The sequence below is a fragment of the Ciona robusta genome, unplaced genomic scaffold (genome assembly GCF_009617815.1).
Source record: "Ciona robusta unplaced genomic scaffold, ASM961781v2 AP042738.1".
Lineage (NCBI taxonomy): Eukaryota > Metazoa > Chordata > Ascidiacea > Phlebobranchia > Cionidae > Ciona > Ciona robusta.
In genome coordinates, this window is record NW_028323117.1 from 212124 (window position 1) to 231182 (window position 19059).

Consider the following 19059-nt stretch of genomic DNA (forward strand, 5'->3'; position numbering starts at 1 on the left):
ACGTGTGAATTGCTATTATGTTGTAATTAACTGCCAGGTCAAACAATCGATATTATAATGCAATGCATCCACGTGCCCTTTTTTAAGAAAAAAGCCGAGCTAGCTTGCGACACTTAGTCCAATTTAAGGACATTTTCGTGTTGCGGCAATAACCGTTAAAATTAGCACAACTATTTTCATGGTGCCCAGTGTTGCCAAAATCTACCGCAGATGTCCAATCTTACGCAACGCGAAATGCCTGTCACAACAGTTAGCGCAGCGTCGCTAAAATTTTACGCAGCGTCACTAAAAAACTCCAGGTGTCGCCAAAGTCTGGGTCAGCAACAAAATCGCCTATTATGAAGTGGAAATTCTAACGTGCACGAATGTAATACTATTGGATTTAGAGGACAAGTAATATATCTTTAAAATTTGAAGTTCTTTATCACTGAACTCAGCGATATACATTTTGATAAAATGATTTGTTGTTATCTATTATGTAATCTGAATCATCATCTCTGATTAGAACGCTTTTTTATCTTGGATTAAATGCATTTAAAAATCTGTTCTTGTATGTTTTGGTAAAACATTCTTTAGAACAACTACTTCGACCTTCTTTGATTTAGTTGTTTTGGTGTTTCGTTTAACCACACCAGATCACAGTCAACATGTAACGTTATCTCCAGGTTCGTTTAAGTTGCCAATTGGAAATATGATTTTAAATCAACCTTGAACTTTCAGTCTCGTAATGCGCATGTTTCAATATTAATATGTGCGTAAATCAACTTGTAAGTTTTAATTCACCACTTGCATTTGGCCGCGGTAGCAACATCAATCGATGCTATGCGTGATAAAGTCATTATTTACGCAGAATTTACTCCAGACAGACTGATTGTTACGTCATAGTATGGATTCACACGTTGATTATTTACGTCATAATACCAATTTTCGTATTCAATTATTGCCTTACAGGAACTTTTAACTAACTAACCAAACGTTCCTTGTATTGTCTGGTTTATTTTGCCACAATATTTAGTTACAACATCGGTTAGAACAGACTTAAAAAAAATAAAATAAGAATATTTCTGGAAAGATTGTAACTACTTTTTTTTCCAAGGCAAGTTTCGGAATGCAGTTAAATAAATAATATTACTGCTAAACGGATGATGTTCTATCGGTACATCGCAATCTAAACAATCTAGGGCTTTAGGCCGTAATAATCAACTTAGAGCTGTTCCAGAAGTATTGCTGCTTTATATTTACAATATTTTCCTCAGCCAAGCAGAGTGTTTGTTATGAAATAGTAGGGATTTACATGTGGATTCATTGCATCATAATAGCGATTGTCTAGCCTGGCAATTAATTACGGAAAACTAGCAATTCACACGGTGATTGTTTGCATCATAATAGGGACTCACACGTTCACAGCAGGTGCTTAAAAACAAATGTTTGTTTTTTATCGTACGCTCAGTGCTGCGATTTGTTGCCAGGTGTCGACGAGCGCAATTTTCTACGTCTAAATTGTCGCGAAAAACTTAATCATTTTGACGTCATAATACGTCACATCAATGGCGCATCTAGAGGGGTCTGTCTAGTGTTTGAACATCCCCCTCAGAAATTGTATACATATTTTCGCTTACGTAGCTCTAAACGAATAACGGCACGCGTCAAAGTAACAATCGTTTGTAGTTGATTTAAATCAAAATTCTGGGACTTAAAATCAACTATAATATGACTGCTTTTAATAAATGTGACTGGTTGCGCAAGATGTCACAATCGTTATCTATATTATCGTATCTACATGTTGACGAAAAGATCACTCGTCTTCCGAGTCAGACTATACAATCGGTAAATCGACAAAGGAAATGCGATCAAATTTACAAACGGGCATAAACTAATTTAATATTTTATTGGTAATTTTGACACCAGCAAACAGCTTAGACGAGAAATTGGATAATTCATGATCGTAGTTTGTTACGAAGCGCAAAACAAAATAAAGGTTTAATTCTATAGTGGCAAAATAGGTCTGGCCAGTGGCCACAAGCTTTAGCTAAACCATAGATATGTTTAGGTATCTATGGCTAAACACAAATTGCATTCACATGTTGTTGTGTTCACGTGCGTAGAAAGTATTCATCTTATAAACGAGACAAAATCCTTTACTTGATGGCACCATAGACACCTTAGGCTTAACATTTATTAAGGTGTCTATGATGGCACACGTGAAAAAGCAAACATTCAACCAGTTTTTAAGCACCTGCAGGCTAAATATTGAACGTGTGAGTCCCTATTATGACGCAAATAATCGACGTGTGAATTGCTATTATGTCGTAATGAGTTACCAGGTCAAACAATCGTTATTATGATGCAATGAATCCACGTGTGAATCCCTACTATTTCGTAACAAACACTCTGCTTGGCCGAGGAAAACATCGTGAATATAAACCATACTTCTGGAACAGATTTAGGTTGATTATTGCGACCTAAAGCCCTAAATCGTTTAGAATGCAGCAATAAAACATCGTCTGTTTAGCAGTAATATTGTTTGTTTAACTGAATTCTTATGCAGTAAAAGAGGGAGTAAACCAAATTCGAGTTAGCAAAAAATAGAAACATGCTTTCCAGAATTATGCGTATTGCATTATGTCCTAGGTCTGCCTAACCGGTGTTGTAACTATAAGTAATGTAACAAAATATTTCGGCAATATGAAGTATGAACCAAACTATACAATGAACGTTAGGTTAGTTATATTTAAAAAGTTCCTGTGAGGCAATAATTGAATACGAAAATCGGTATTTGACGTAAATAATCAACGTGTGAATCTCTACTATGACGTAACAATCTGTCTGCCTGTCTGGAGTAAATCCTGCGTAAATAATGACTTTATTACGCGTAGCATAGATTAATGTTGCTACCGCTGGCGAATGCAAGTGATGAATTAAAACTTATGGGTTGATTTACGCACAAAAACGAACCTAGAGATACCGTTACATGTTGAGTGTGCACTGGTGTGGTTAAACGAAACTTCAGAACGACTAAATCAAAGAAGGCCGAAGTAGTTGTCCTAAATACCAAAACATACAAGGACGTATTTTTAAATGCATCCAAAACAATCTTGATCAGATTTTCTTGCGAGTTATTTGGCATTTAATCCAAGATGAAGAGCGTTCTAATGAGAGACAACGATTCATAATACTTAATAGATAACGACGAATTATATTATAAAAATGTATACCGCCGAGTTCAGTGATAAAAAAACCTCAAATTTTAAAGATATATTATTTTTCCTGAAAATCTAATAGTATTACATCCACGCACGTTAGAATTCCCACTTCATACAATGCGATTTTCTGGCGACACCTGGAGTTTTTTTATCGACACTGCGCCAAATTTTAGCGACGCTGCGCTAACCGTCACGACAGGCATTGTAAGATTGGACATCTGCAGTAGATTTGGCGACGCTGGGGACCTCGAGAATGGCTCGCGCCGAATCTCGGTTTCGCGATGCCGACACGTCGCTAAACTTAACAGTTTTTGCCGCGACGCGAAAATGTAAATAACTTAAATTGGACCAAGTGTCGCGAACAATGCTTGGCGAAAACAGCTCAATCGCAGCTCTGATTGCGCTCGGCGACACCTGGCAACGAATCGCAGCCATGCGTATGATGTCATAACCTAAAACATAACTGCAATCTTGCCACCCCAGTTTTCGTCAGAATGCTTAATGTTTCAACGCCTACAAGTGGCGCTGAAAGTGTTAAGTAAAAATGGTTACATAACATCTAAAAAAACTTTTAAAAACAGCTAAGGTTTATATAACGACATGACTGGTAACTTAGATGGGGAAGCCCCCGAGCAACACTGAGATCTTTTTTTGCCAAATATAAGTGACTTATAATCATTTTTGTGTTTTAAAATGCATATTTGCATCACTCGTGCGGTTTAATAGAAAAATATATACCTAAATGTTCTCCAAGTAGCCCACATTAGTGGAGTTTTACCATTTGCATCATGCAGATCAGGATCAGTTCCTTTAGCTATTAGGTAAGCAACAATTGGTGTGTGAGCACACTGAACTGCAACATGAATAGCTGCACAACCTTCTGCATCACGCAAGCAAGGATCTGCCCTGTAAAATATCGAATATGACAGCCATTTCTTGTAACGCGTATAGTTTAGTGGCAAACATTGGAAAGAGGGCGTAAATTTTAAATATTATTTATTGGATTCAAACCTTTTTTATTTTATTAGATAAAAAATGAAATTCTGATAACTAGTTTTTTGTTTTAGGAGGTTTGGTAATTTCTTAGCATACATACGTAGCTTTTTCCACTGCTGGTAGGGTTGCCAAGATGAGCAAGCAAAAGATAAACTAGGTAAATAAATATAATATAAAAAAATAAAAGTTTCACAAATTTTGTTTTAACTTTTTAGAATTATTGTGTGTATACGTTGGCTAAATGGTAATTATCGCACTCCCATATTATGTGCAGAGCATGGATACATAATGTCCGCGTGCGCACTTACTACATACGCAGAAAATGTTTAATTTTTTAATTTTTAAACAAAGTCAATGTTTTGTCTTATGCAATATCCAGTCTGCGCCCGATTGTCTATAAAAAAACACTCGCTTTCTCTCTGCGCGCGTCAGCTCCAAACACCCTGTTTTTCCCTATAAACTGCATGCGTGTCTGCTCGCGATACGTATAAAGAAGCATTAGTTTTACGTTGGAATTCCTAAAGTGTGAAAAAAATTAATCTTGCGCATCCATGGCACAGAGTATCAATGTAAAAACATGCCCGCCCGTCTGCTGCAATGGTTTTTTATCAAGTTTAGTTTATTTCTTAGTAGTAAAGTAAGGAATGACATGCCAAATATTTGCGACACAACAGCAATTCAATATTAAATCAATTGTTTTCAACACAATTACAATTTACATGCTCATTGTTTTCATAACAATAGCTATTAATAAATATTTGCCTTTTTACGTGGATTCGCTAGGAATCTGGTTGAATTTGTCCGAATAATGTTAAAACGAGAGTAAGCGAATGCCTGTTATGCGATCTTATATTATGCCCTGGTTACGGTTAAACTTTAGTATTACGCGTTATGTAGCCATTATTCTTAAATGTCACAGAAGCGGTTGTGACGTATTGAAAGATTGTCAAACTTGCAGGTGCCGGCTTGCGCAATATTCTACGATCTTTGTTTCTATGATAGAAATTCTATCACAATGATAATTGTGACGTAATGCAGCATCAAGGCACGATAATGGATTGCACCACAATGCCGCTTGTGACGTAATGTATCGCCGCAAGCTGGTAATTGTTAAAGTGCGTAAACACACCCCACGTTACTTTTATTTTTTGTGGTAAATTCAAAATGCGACCGTTTTATGGATTTCAAAAATTGTTCACAGAAGCTTATTAAAGAAAGTATAACGATTTGCACATTTTACATGCCTGGGTACAATATTATAAAAGGAATGTAAATATTTAAATTCAACCGTATTCATGACAAAACCAGTCGTCAATACAACATTTCGCTGTGGTACTTTATAATTGGATAAAATGTAGATGTAATTCCGAGTATTATAGGAATGCGGCCAATGGCAGAGTGCCGTTTTTATTTGAACTCGGCTAGCGTTGATTAACAGGTTTTTAAATAATTTCTCAGCCTGCAGAAAATGCTATAAAATAAAAGGCTGTTTATAGGATGTTTATCTATAACTGTTTCGCATATGTAGCAATTGTGACGTGACGTTAGTTAATACAATTTTGATTGCGGTTGTCACGCTGTGTGTTCATACGGTGAGTAACTGTTTTATGACTTCTTGATTTTTTTCAGGTATAGAAAGTTGGGTAGTATTACTACTAATTATAACATGTTTGTACATCCACGTTGTAGCTAATAATGGCCATGGACATTATGATGCAATTAACAACATGTAAATTGTTGTTACCTCGTAAAATGAGCATAGATGTCGTAACCCAATAACATGATTTGCAAACTTGATCATATTTGGTTTTTACTGCTTGTTCATTTAGAAAAAAAAACAAACAAAAAAGAAACTACAGAAATGGCAAACATAAATGCTCTAGGACATCTATAATATGATTTTGCAGCTAAACACTTGTAAACATGGATATTACACTAATGGACTTTTCGGTTGGCAAAAAAAGTAAACATGGTAAAAAAACTATTTAAAATTTTTATATACTTTGATAGCATACATAATTGATGCAGTTAAAACATGAATGTATTTTGGCTCTTTATCTAGCCAAATACCCAAACAGTACTATGTTCAATAAATGTAATACCCAGCTTGTATTAGAAGAACAACCATGCCTAAATGACCTTCCCTGATGGCCCAGTGTAGTGGTGTTGCCATTAAATCCCCGCCAAGCACATCAACTACTGCACCCAGAGAAATGTAATATCTGTAGATTAAAGAATAAATATTTAGTTTCAATTGTGTTATGATAGACCTCGGGCTCTAGGAATTTAAAGTCCTCGGTAATATTCCTGACGATTTAAGACGTAGGGCAGGGGTGACGCCACTGACACAATGTCGCTTGTGCATCTTAAGTCACAAAATTTTTTTTTTCAAACTAAATACGTTTTTTTATTACCACCGGACAAATCATAAAAGAATCAATCATTATAAACAATGAGTTTATTAAATGGATATTAATGCCCTGTGGTCTCCTTACCCCTCTTCTGACTGATTCTTCTAAAAAATTTTTTTAATAGTGATCAACCGCATGCTTATTCTATACGAGGGAGTGGTTGGTGTGCATGCCCAAAAAAGAAAAATGTTTTTCCCATTATAAAACTAGAAAGCGTAAATGCCAAGCTAATCTCTGTTAAATGCATAATGATTGTTATAATCTACTTTTGTCGGGCGTGGCCACTGGACCCGTGGCAGTATAACGGAAACAATTTGATCGGGTGTAGACATGACCAGTGTCACGCCTGAACTTGTCACTGTGCTTATAATACGTCCCTTATCATAGCACTTCCAACTTTCTTAAGGTTTATTGGGTAAAGTAGAGGGACGGTACACTTTAGGCCTTAGGGAGGGTTAAACAAGGTGAGGGGACAGGGCCGCTCCAGGGTGTTACATACAGTAACAAAACAATACAAATTTCACTTACATGAAGCAGCGCCTTGCGCGAGGACATGCAGCGTGACGACGTATTGTTCCGTGCGGGAATAAGCAATACAATATTAATTGGCTTCCCTTAGCAGATTGTTTATTACAACATAGTAGCGATTGACACATGGATTTTCAGCATCCTAATAATACCAATCGACGCACTAATTAAGCTCTATCCTAATAGCAAATGATGCGTTCATTGTTAACCTTTAACCTTAAAGCAGCTTGGTTTAATTAAATGTTCACATTGGGATTGGGAGTATTTGGAGATAATTACACTGATTTACAATTGTTTTCTCCCAATCAAAACAGTTTTATGTTGCTGCAGCAAAACGTTTACCGATCGCAATGGGTGTTCCACGAGTACAACATTCTGTACAAACAAAGTTTTAAATATGCAATTTTTACGATTGTGAATACATGTTAAAAAGGGTCCTTAAACCTTCGTATTGTATTTGCATTTCAATTTTAAGAAAAACCCAACGATCTTCCAACACACATGACGTGTCACTTTTAATTAGCGAGTGGACGAGATATAATAGATAAGGGTTGCAACGTCATGCGTATTCTAACCTCCCCTGGTCTTAGTATACATTGGCTTGCAACCCAAAGGCATTGCGCGTAATATTTCAGTTTGTTATTAAAATAATTCAAAGATTTTACGTTGTTTTCCCAGTCGCGTGAGCGCTTTAAAGGTTAATATCGTTCAAGTTTCACAGATACGCGATTTGTTTTACGTAACAAGTCAAAACCTGATGTAATGACTTTCAATTTTCGTCTCTCATTCTAACTAAATAATAAATATGAAATGTGCAAATGTAATAAAATTTAATTAAATTTGCTGAATTAAATTTTAAACATAAAAATGTGTGTTTGTTAACGAATGTAAAATGCGCCTATTTACGGCCATGTGTTTATTGAAAAAGAGGTAGGATACCAATAGGAAAAGCTATTCTGGCAATACTGTAAAATCACCAAGAAATTCTACACCAAATGGTTGCAAATAATGTTTAGACTTATTAAAACAGGTTTAATTTCCTATGTTTAGAATTTAGCAAAACTTTTTTTTTGCAAATCTTAATTTTTTTAAATATTTTTAGTTGGTACCTGTGAAGCATACCATTTTGATTTCTTACTAGCATGTTTCAGGTCCGAAACCTTCAAAAACTAAATAGGCTGTTGAATATTTTGTTGCTGAAAACGAGGGGAAATTGCTTCTTCTTTAAAAAGACCAAATATGGGACCATGTGTTGAGAAATACCCAAACTGCTGACATTTATGTTACTGGTGGTAGGGTTGCCCCATCTGGTGCGAAATGCAACCAAAGGGATATGCGTTTAAAGTTATCCTATTTGTAGACTGTAAAAATTCGTACCGCCTATAGATGAACGTGTTAAAATGAATTTTCTGATTATTTAATTATCATTCGGGTAAAAAAGCACATGCATACTAAATAAATAGAGCAAGTTATTTTTTATATTTTGGCTTGTAATGGTAAGAAATAAAATCAGGAAAAATACCTTGCCAGTTCTAATCGATTATTAATGGCTGCCCAGTGAAGCAAAGTTATATTGTCTGAATCATGTGTTCGTACATCATAGCCAGCTTCAATTAGAGCTTTACATCTTGCCACAATCCCATATTGCGTTGCTTTCACAATGTCCCATGATCTATAAATAAAAACACCTTGTGAAAGTAGGGTTCTGTCATAGTACACCAAAACAGTAATAGTACAACAAGATGTCACATAAAACCTTTATGTGGTGAACTTAAAGTAATATTACATTTGTTAAAAAGACATAGTTCTGTTAGTAAATTGGAACTAACACAAATTGTAATATGATATTACAAAGTATTGTCCAGGCTGAGCTTAAGCAGAGGCCAAAAAACATTGTTGTACCGAAATTAGAGACTTGTGAATCTCAGTTGCAAGATATTAATTTTACTTGTAAAATATTTAATTTAAAATTTATGTACACTTGTTATGTTGTGTAACACTGTTTTAAAATCCAAAAGTTTAAACATTTTATATAAATCGTATAATAACACTGGCTGCTTGCTAATTACGCTAATGTTGCATTTCGTCCTTTTTCACAAGAATAAAGTCACAACGATTACTTGTTAAGTGTTAAATGCTACTGCATGCGTCTTACTTTATTTCCCAGCGCAGAGCATAAACATGTAATGAGGCGCCATTTTTGTTTTGTTAGTGAAACCCTTTGTTTACGATGGAGATTGATTAAAAATTTAAGTAGAAGTGAACCTATACGTTAGTTTTATACTTTAAAAGAGCTTGTGACGAGTAGGTGGCTAGCATCATTGCAAATACCATTTCCCTTGGTTACATCACGATCGTATGGAAACAAAATAACACATACATTGTTGTGTCGACAAGTTGAGCATTGATATAAACTTATATATTTTATCACTAGCGTAAAGTTACAGGGTTGCAGGGTTGCCTGGCAACCAGTGGCGGATCTGGAGGGGGGGTGTTGGGTGTTTGAACACCCCGCTCAGAAATTGTATACATATTTTCGTTACGTAGCTCTAAACCAAAAACGGCGCTAAAAGTAACGATCGTTTGTAGTTGAATGGAATCAAACTTCCTTGATTTAAGATCAACTACAATACTGCTTAAATATCTGCGACTGATTGCGCGTTGTTGCAATCGTTATCTTATCATACGTTCATGCTGACGAAAAAAATCACTCGTCTACCGAGGCAGACTACAGAAAGGGTAAATCGGCGAAGGAAATGCGACAAGTACAAACAGGCAGAAATTAATTTAATAATTTAGTGGATTATTTTAACACCGGCAAGCAGCTTACACAAAAACTGATAATTCGTAATCGCAGACAACAAGTTACGAAGCCCCAGTGTTACAAGGGAAGATTACCTTCTGTAATGATCAAACTATAATCTAGAGTAGCAAAATAGGTCGGGCCAATAGCCCAGCCCTGGAGACTCACGTCGGCAATCGGCAAATGCCGGGAATTGGTAACACGACCTTTCTCACAGCTGTGTGTAAAATAAATGTAATTTGCGGTAATAGCCTAGATATGTTCCAGAAGTAGCACTGCTGTATATTTAGGATGTTTTCCTCAGCCAAGCGGCATGTTTATTACGAAATAGTAAGGATTCACACGTGAATTCATTGTATCATTATAACGATTGTTTGACCTGGCAACTGATTACGACATAATAGCAATTCAGACACTGATTATTTGCGTCATAATAACGATTGTCCCCTTGATTATTTTTTGGATATTGCCTTTTTACGTATGCGATCAAGTAAAGGATTGATACGTTTGCAATAAATACTTCGTCCTGGGCTATGCAGCAGACGATGATGGTAATGTTTCGTGAATTTGGTGTTAACAATAGGAATGTGTTGAAGTTGTAAAAGCTCAGGTTCACAGAGCGCCGAGATTCAACCAAAAGCTCGGCACAAGCTTATGACATCATCAAGGAGAAAGGCGTACGAGAATACGTTCTTTTTTGGACGAAAAGCGTCGCTAATTAAAATCATTTAAAACACGTGGTTTGCGGTGAAAGAGAAGACGTAATGCAGCTAAAAAAGTTTAGGAATTTATGGTTTTTTATTAAAAATCAGTCTAATCAGATACGAAACATTGAGCGCTTAAGTTATACGATACCGACTGTAATTCGAAACGGGCAAGTTCGCGCTGACGCTGCGATTTGTGACGTCACGCCCGGCCACGCGTCTTTTAAATTGTCGGCATATTGCTGACGTATTTTGAAAACCATCAGCAACTGGTTGGCGACGGTACTTTTATACGAGTTTCCAGGGCTGTAACACCCACCACTGGCGTAGAGTACGGGCGTGCGACGCACTCCTGCTAATTTAGGAATTCACTATTCTTGTTTAATGCACGCGTATAATGTTTCGACGATAACATTAATCCGTAAAGAAATGTGTTAAAATTTGACTTATATTTGCGCAAACATGATTATTACAACATAACATCGTATTGTTTGTAAATATGCAGCAAATCACACCCATTTTACACCTCCCAGATTGACCAATCAGAAACAAAGGAATCGTGGATTAACTAGCATTATTACGTGTGCCAGACCAGACAATGGCGTAATACGTATGGGATATGGGAGTATTTAGAATAGCAATGTTTAGTTTACTTGATTGAGAGATGCGAATGTGCGTCAGGCATGTAAAAAAACAAAAGTACGACCGATACTGATTCATATTTAAATTTATGTGGCAGTTTCCTAAATCCTAGACGCATGCGTTCTGCTTACGCCAATGTTTTTTACGAATGCTAAAATCGTGTTAAAAATACTAAATTCGCACAGTGGTGTTTTAGTTTTTTACTTATATTTTAACGAATTTTCTTCTGCTGCCCCACTGACGGTGTTTTTTGGCTAGAAGCCAACCATTCCTTGTGCGGTCTTGATAATTAAAAAGGTTCAATCTAGTTTCGTTTTTTCCGATTAAAGCCAGATTACCGCGACGATTTCAACTTGCAACACACACAAACTGTCAGATAAACATTTGCGGGTAAAACGTTTTTTTTGCTCATAAAAGAACAGCTTTCCTGATACAAATACAGCGCAGTTTCATGTACCATACTTCTCAAACCGTATTCGGTCAGCATACAAATTTTTAACGAAAGCTAGTTTAAAATACTATAAAACTTATCGGCGATCAGCGAGACACCGACCGCAGTTTATGGCAACCGAGGCAACCAACTTCCTCTTTTGAAATTACCGGGAATTTAGTGGCGGTTTAAGAATGCCTGTGTTTGCAAGTAAATCCGAACATACACGTGTCGAAATACTGGTTTATATTTCTCACGTAATACGCATTCGTCACAATTCTTATTATTGCGAAATAGCTAGTTATGTTACGTCACAATTGCAAATGTCTCTTGGCTGTATAAATGCGGGATTTATGATAAAATAAACTGTTTGTAACGTCAGAACTGCACGAATAGGTAACTTACGTTAACATTATACGATTTGTTACGCAGCCGACCAAGTAAAAAAAGTCCAGGCTACTAAAATATCGAGCGGTATTACACTTGCAAATTAAACGATGTTACATTGCGATAAGTGTTCCTGTCGCGTAGAAGGTCTAACTATTACGTTAAGAAACATCCGAATTAAATTGTGTTTGCGTGTTTGCCGCACTCCCACCCAATTGCAAAACTCTACGCCAATGACACCCACTATACTAATTTTGACACAAATCATGTCACAAGGAACCTTTATGTGGTGAATTTGAAATGATATTACATTTATTAAAACGACGTATTAAATATCAAATCGGCAAAAACAACTGAAAAGGATTAAAAATGTAACGATGGTTACGTCATATTGCCTTTGATAAACTATTAAAATGTTAGAAAACAATTGTGGTGTATGTGTTTCTATATAGTTTATGTGCTTCTAGAGTTTCATTATGCCATTTTTCACGAGAATAAATTTACAATGATTGCTTCGCTTGTTATGTGTTGTATTGTATGCTACCACATGCATCTTCCTTTATTTCGCGCAGACTCTGGTGATAGTTAGTAATATGCTTTATAACAAGATTTGGCAGCATGGGTGACAGACGCAGGTTAAACATAATACGTCCGGATTTTCAATAAAATTAAACAATCACCGTCCGGATTTGCAACTTTTACAATCCTGCGTTTGTAGGATACAATATTTATCCATTGATGATCGAACATTTCCCATTGTCACTCAAACAATACCAATTGTTATGCAATAATATAATGTATAGGTAACATGTTAAAAATTATAGCAGTAGGGCAAGAAAAAGAATATTTAGACCTAATTTTCAAAGCGTACAGTATTATTTCGTGTTATTTACGTATATTCCTATTTATATATACACTTATTAATCAAAATTAACAATGATTTTAAACTGTCCCATCTTATCCTGTGTGTTTTCGAATTTGTAAAATTTAACCTGTTGTGCGGATCGCTAAATAATTCCTCGTGTGTTTTATTATATTTTATCAAATTGGTGTCAATTAATAAAGGAATGCTAGTACTAATTCGTGGTATTACCCAAAATCCGTCCTTTATTTTGATTTTGGAAATATTTGGCAATATGTGCTTAAGTGTCCCATCTTCCCCCATTGTACTATACAACATAATAGCAATTTACATGTCGATTATTTGCGCCATAATAGGGACTCAACGTTCATTATTTAGCGTTTTAGCCTACAGGTGCTTGGTAACAGGTTGAATTTTTCTTTTTCACGTCTGCCATTAAGTAAAGGACTGTCTCGTTTATACGATGAATACTTTCTACGCACATGAAGGCAACATGCAAGTGAAGACAATTTGTGTTTAGCTAAAGCTAGCTGGTCACTGGTCAGACCTATTTCGCCACTATAGATTCAAGCTTTTAATTTGGTCATAACCCTTCCTTGTAACCCTGGCGCTTCGTATAACAAACTAATTGTCTACGATCACGAATTATCAAATTTCTCGTCTAAGTTGTTTGCCGGTATCAAAATACCCAATAAAATATTAAATTACTTTATGCCGGTTTGTAAATTTTGTCGCATTTCCTTTGTCGATTTATTCTTCCTGTTAGTGTAGTCTGACTCGGGAGACGAGTGATCCTTTCGTTAGCATGTAGATACGATAATATAGATAACAATTAAAACAATTTGCGCAATCATTCACATATAGTAAAAGCAGACCTATTGTAGTTTGATTTAAATCAACTACAAACGATTGTTACTTTGACGCGCGCCGTTATTCGTTTAAAGCTCGTAAACGAAAATAAGTATAAAATTTCTGAAGGAGATGTTCAACCACCAATTCTCCCCTCTAGATCGCCACCGATGTGACGTATTATGACGTCAGAATGATTAATTTTCTCGTGACAATTTGGGCGTCGTAAATTGCGCTTGGCGACACCTGGCAACGAATCGCAGCACTGGTTTAAGTGTGTACAAAGCACATATTCAAAGGGTTGCAAACTGATTTTCTTTCTTTTTTTTGCAACCGAAACTCTTGGTAAAACTTTACGCCTATGTATTTTATCACGTGCGTAATAAATATTTGCACGCGAATCTCGCGCAATATAATTCTGGTTCTCGTGCAGTGCCATCAAACAATGTTTTTTTGGCTTCTGTCCAAGCACGACCGGGACGAAACTTTATAATATCATATTACAGCTTCTGTGGTCTCCAATTTACTGATAGCCTCGCTCCTCGCTCTTATATCTGCACCTATCAAAATTCACATAATCGATAATCCCGATTTACCTGCATTTAAATTAATTATCAGAAACAAAATTTATACACAAACTACAGATCATCTGAAAGCGAATAAAAAACGGTTGTTTACCAACAATCCCGTTTTAGGTGTAACAATTGTAAAGATTTATCAAAGTTATGAAAAAAATAATCGTTCCATATCCAAGATGACCATGCGTAGAACTTGCACCAATGTTTCGTCTGTTTATACTAATTGAGACGCGTCCTTTTAATAAAGTAGTATTAATCTTAATTTACCGAATAAATTAGAATAGATATTAGTGTGCACAACCGCTCAAAGGAAGTGTTTTATTGGGTCCGAGATAGGGATGTGCTGAAGTTGAAAAAGCTCGGGTTCGCCGAGCGCCGAGCTTTAACGAAAAGCTGGGCACGAGCCCGAGCCCGAGCACCTATGACGTCATCAAGGAGAAAGGCGTACGAGAATGCGTTCCTATTCAGCCGAAAAGCGCCGCTAATCAAAATAATACAGAACACGTGGTTTGCGGTTAAAGACGCGTCTCGCTTTTCATAATTCCTACTGTTGCAAAATGTAAAACTCATACAAAAAATATTTAATTAAAAAATTATTTATAACTGTTACAGCCAGTGGCACAACTAGCAAGTTTCTACGCATGTTCATCTTGGATAATGTAACGGTTATTTACGTCAGAATAAACCTTTACGATCGTTACATCACAAACGAGATTGTTGGAAAACAATCGTGTTTTATTCGCTTCCATACGATCTGTAGTTTGTGTATAATTTTTGTTTCTGATGATTAGTTTAATGCAGGTAAATCGCGATTATGTGAATTTTAATTGGTGCAAATATAAGAGCGAGGAGCGACGCTATCAGTAAATTGGAACCAACAGAGATTGCAATATGATATTACAAAGTATCGTCCCGGTCGAGCTTGGACAGAAGCCAAAAAACATCGTTTGATGGCACCGCACGAGAACCAGAGTTTCATTACGTCATTTTTCACGAGAATAAATTCACAACGATTGCTTCGTTTGTTACGTGTGGAATGTATGCTACCGCATGCTTCTTCCTTTATTTCATACGCCGGCGCAGAGTGTAAAAATGTGACGTTGATACACGATGTTTTGATCTCGTGGTTGGTTGGGAGCTGCCAACTTGGGCAGTGGGCACATTCCTCCCGATTGTTATATTATAAAACGTCATAATTAATAGTTACGTTGCGATAGGACACGTGACGTAACAATTGAATGAAAAATTGTTCTAATTCCAAGCGAAGGAATGTTATATTGAATGCAACGCGTGTGTGTGCGTCTTAGCACTTTCTGGCTGCGTGCGTGTCTGCGGTAAAGGTGGCTTAGGGGTTGCAAAACCCTGTGGTTGCGAAACCGTGGTTGCAGCAATTTATATTATTTCATTATAAAAAAGTTTAAGAGTTTTTGGCTTTTTATTTAAAATGTGATACGAAAACATTGGGCGCTCGTGTAATTCGACACCTGCTGTAATTCGATACGGGCAAATTCGCTGACGTTGCGATTCGTTACTTGCGAGAGAGCAAATTCACACCGAACGAAAAATAATTAAGGAGAAAGCTACGCTGACTAGTCTCGTTATCTCTTAGTAGCTTCACTTTTTTTATTTTTAATATTTTTCGCTCTCGCGTGCAACATTATAGCATAAGGCTCGGCGCTCGGCCCAGTTTCAGCCGAGCGCCGAGCGTCAAAAAAGGAGACGCTCGGGCACGAGCTTTTGAGTTCGGGCTCGGCTCGGCACATCCCTAGTCCGAGATAACGCTGACTGGATATCTGTATGACAGTCCCCTTTCGAACACGCTGGTTGTGCCACTGGCGGCAACGGTTATAAATAATTTTTAATGAAATATTTTTTGTATTAATTTACATTTTGTAACACTGGGAATTACGAAACAAGACGCCTCTTTAACCGCAAGCCATGTATTCTTTATTATTTTGACTAGCGACGCTTTACGAGTGAATAAGAACGCATTCTCTTACGCCTTTCTCCTTGATGACGTCATAAGTGCCTGGACTCGTGCCGAGCTTTTCATTGAAGCTCGGCGCTTGGCCAACCCAGCTTTTACAACTTCAGCACATCTCTACCTTGACGTTTAGAATAACGCGACCTGTTTTCTGAAGTCATAACTGTGAATGCTGGCGGGGGAGGCCCGCCTACGCTTCTCTATACTAGGCGCGTATGCATAGGCGTAAAACTTTCAATATGTCAGGGCGGCAAAAGTTAATATACTAGTTTAACAATGAACTACATTGTGTTGGCATTGCAGTGGTTACTTAGCGTGTGCGAAACTTCGCCTGCGTGTTATTTACGCCTGTGCGTCGTTGCGTCTATTCGTGGTCTCTTGTGTGCGTAATCGCGTTTAATTTTGCTACAACTCGTTGTAATGTTAAGGCTAGTGACTGCATCCATCTATTTCGGATACATTCTTTAAAATTTTAAATTATTTTAATATCACCAAATTCCCAAAAATACAAACATATGCAGGCCAGCACTGGCGTAGAGTACAGGCATGCGCCGCACTCCTGCCAATTTTCAAATTCGTTACTCTTATTTAATGCACGACGTTACGACGGGGACAATCACGAAACTAATTTGAAGAGAATGTGTTAAAATTTGACATATATTATTGAATCATGATTGCACAAAAAAAATTTTGCTTTAACCCCCCTCACTTTCTACTGTAAAATCTTGACGCATGGTGCTGTGTAGGTGAGCTGAGAAAAGGACCGTTCAGCATATTCGATGCCGTTATTTAACCTAATTTACTGTGGTGAAACAACCGATATTGTATAACCGGTGCAAATCTAGAATCGTTTCTATTGGTAACGTTTTGTTTCAACGTTTTTTACAAGCCAAGAAATTAATTAAAAACCTGTCAATCAACGCCGGCCGAGTGCCGATAAAAGGCGGCGCATCTCCATTGACCAGATGCAATCAAAAAACTCGATTTTACATATGATATACATATTATCCAATTACAAAGTTGGCAGAGTGAAATGTTGTATTGACGACTGGTCTCGTCATGAATTTGGTTGAATTGAAATATTTAATTCACATTTCGTTTTATGATATTGCATCTGTAGCCAGACATGTAAAATGTGCAAGTCGTTATAGTTTCTTTAATAAGCTTCTGTGGACAATTGATAATAGCCTGGGCCAGAGCGCTAATGACGTCATTAAGGAGAAAAGGCGCACGCGAACACGTTCGGTTTAGTCGGAAGGAGCCGCTAATCAAAATCGCACAGAACACGTGGTTTCCGATCAAACGAACACGTGGTTCACGATCAAAGAGGCCGCACAAGACTACGAGTCTTGTGAATTGCACTGTTGCAGAATGTAGAATTAATGTAAACAAAATTTATTTATAATTGTTACAAAAGATTTTGCAATATTAAAATAAAAGTAATTTTACATTTCTGCCTTTAATTACGAAATCATACGCAGAAACACTGGCCACTCGCGTGGGTTGCAACTTCCTTTTTGACAAACCTTTAGTTTTTCTTTGTAAATGGCCTTTTCACTTGATCTTAATGAAATAACTGACAGGCTACATTATATTGTTTATGATTGGATGATATTTTCATTCACTTTTGTTGCGTCGCACTCGCATGCGCAATTGTTTATTGTAAACGTAATAATCGCTACGTACCCGGGTAAACGTAACGAAAGCAATAAAAAATGCGTAGGCTCCGAAACCGTTCCTATCCTATCCGAAAACGGTGTATAATTTATTTGAATAAACTTCCCGAAAGGTATAAATTACAGTATTTCATGTCAGTTTAGCAGGGTATGCAGCCATACCCTAAAAAAAACCCATGTTTTACGCCAGTGCGCGTATGACCATCTGTACAGTTGGCATTGCTATGATTTATTTTCAGGGGTTACGTAGCGCTATAACATATTTAAAGCTGGATCGGTAAAAAATTCATAAATGTGTTTTTTATGACAAATATTAATATTCTGATTCATAATTAATATTTTTTTTTGAAATATTAAAATTTTATTTAAGAATCGGTACCGCTGGGGTCTAGTTAGTAGTGCCCAGATTTTTATGGTAGTAGCACGCATATAAGGTATTAAAAGTTGCCGCTATATATTTTGTATTCTAGAATCACCTTGGTTCACCAGCACCGCAAATTATAAGTAAAATTTGCTTATTGAACTAGCATAAATTTTTCTAGGCTACAAATAACATACCAACTCAGTTCTGATGACTCTAAATCAAAAACTGAAGTTTTAACGCATAAACATTTTGCCTGGAATGTTTTCAATGGAGGGTCGTAATACATTTGGACCGGGTGGCCATTGTATTTGTTCCGAACTACTGTGCATGCGCAGTAGTGTCTCGGTGCATGCGCAATACCGACCGGTACAAATATATCAATCGGAACGAATATATTACAACACCAGAACGTAAACCCAAATGTTATTTTGCCTTTGCGCGAATCTCGATACAGATATAATCAACAAGTTTATTGTCAACCAGGGATCAGGAGGCAATCTATTTCTTACAAACATGCAACATTAGATGTTATTTTTTATAATTGTTTTATTACAATAAGTAAGCAGTTTTTAGCATTATTAAACTCATTTTCGAAATAAATTTTGACACAAGTCTTACAGCTACTGAAAGATAATTTCGGTG

The 19059-nt window shown here is 36.7% G+C and overlaps 2 protein-coding genes across 2 annotated transcripts in view; one reads left to right on the forward strand and one right to left on the reverse strand.

Moving 5' to 3' along the window:
- LOC149724202 (uncharacterized) overlaps positions 1-15421 on the forward strand; it is a 21190-nt gene extending 5769 nt beyond the window's left edge. Inside the window, exon 2 of the mRNA XM_089893294.1 lies at positions 14730-15421. Within this exon, the coding sequence (XP_089749420.1) occupies positions 14730-14912 (183 nt within the window). The 3' untranslated portion in view covers positions 14913-15421. The remainder of the gene's footprint in view (positions 1-14729) is intronic.
- The window catches only part of LOC149724201 (palmitoyltransferase ZDHHC17-like), a 34447-nt gene that overhangs the window by 14838 nt on the left and 550 nt on the right, over positions 1-19059 (reverse strand). Inside the window, exons 2-4 of the mRNA XM_089893291.1 lie at positions 8661-8810; positions 6302-6421; positions 3942-4109 (exon numbers count right to left, since the gene is read on the reverse strand). Coding sequence (XP_089749417.1) covers positions 3942-4109; positions 6302-6421; positions 8661-8810 — 438 coding nt within the window. The remainder of the gene's footprint in view (positions 1-3941; positions 4110-6301; positions 6422-8660; positions 8811-19059) is intronic.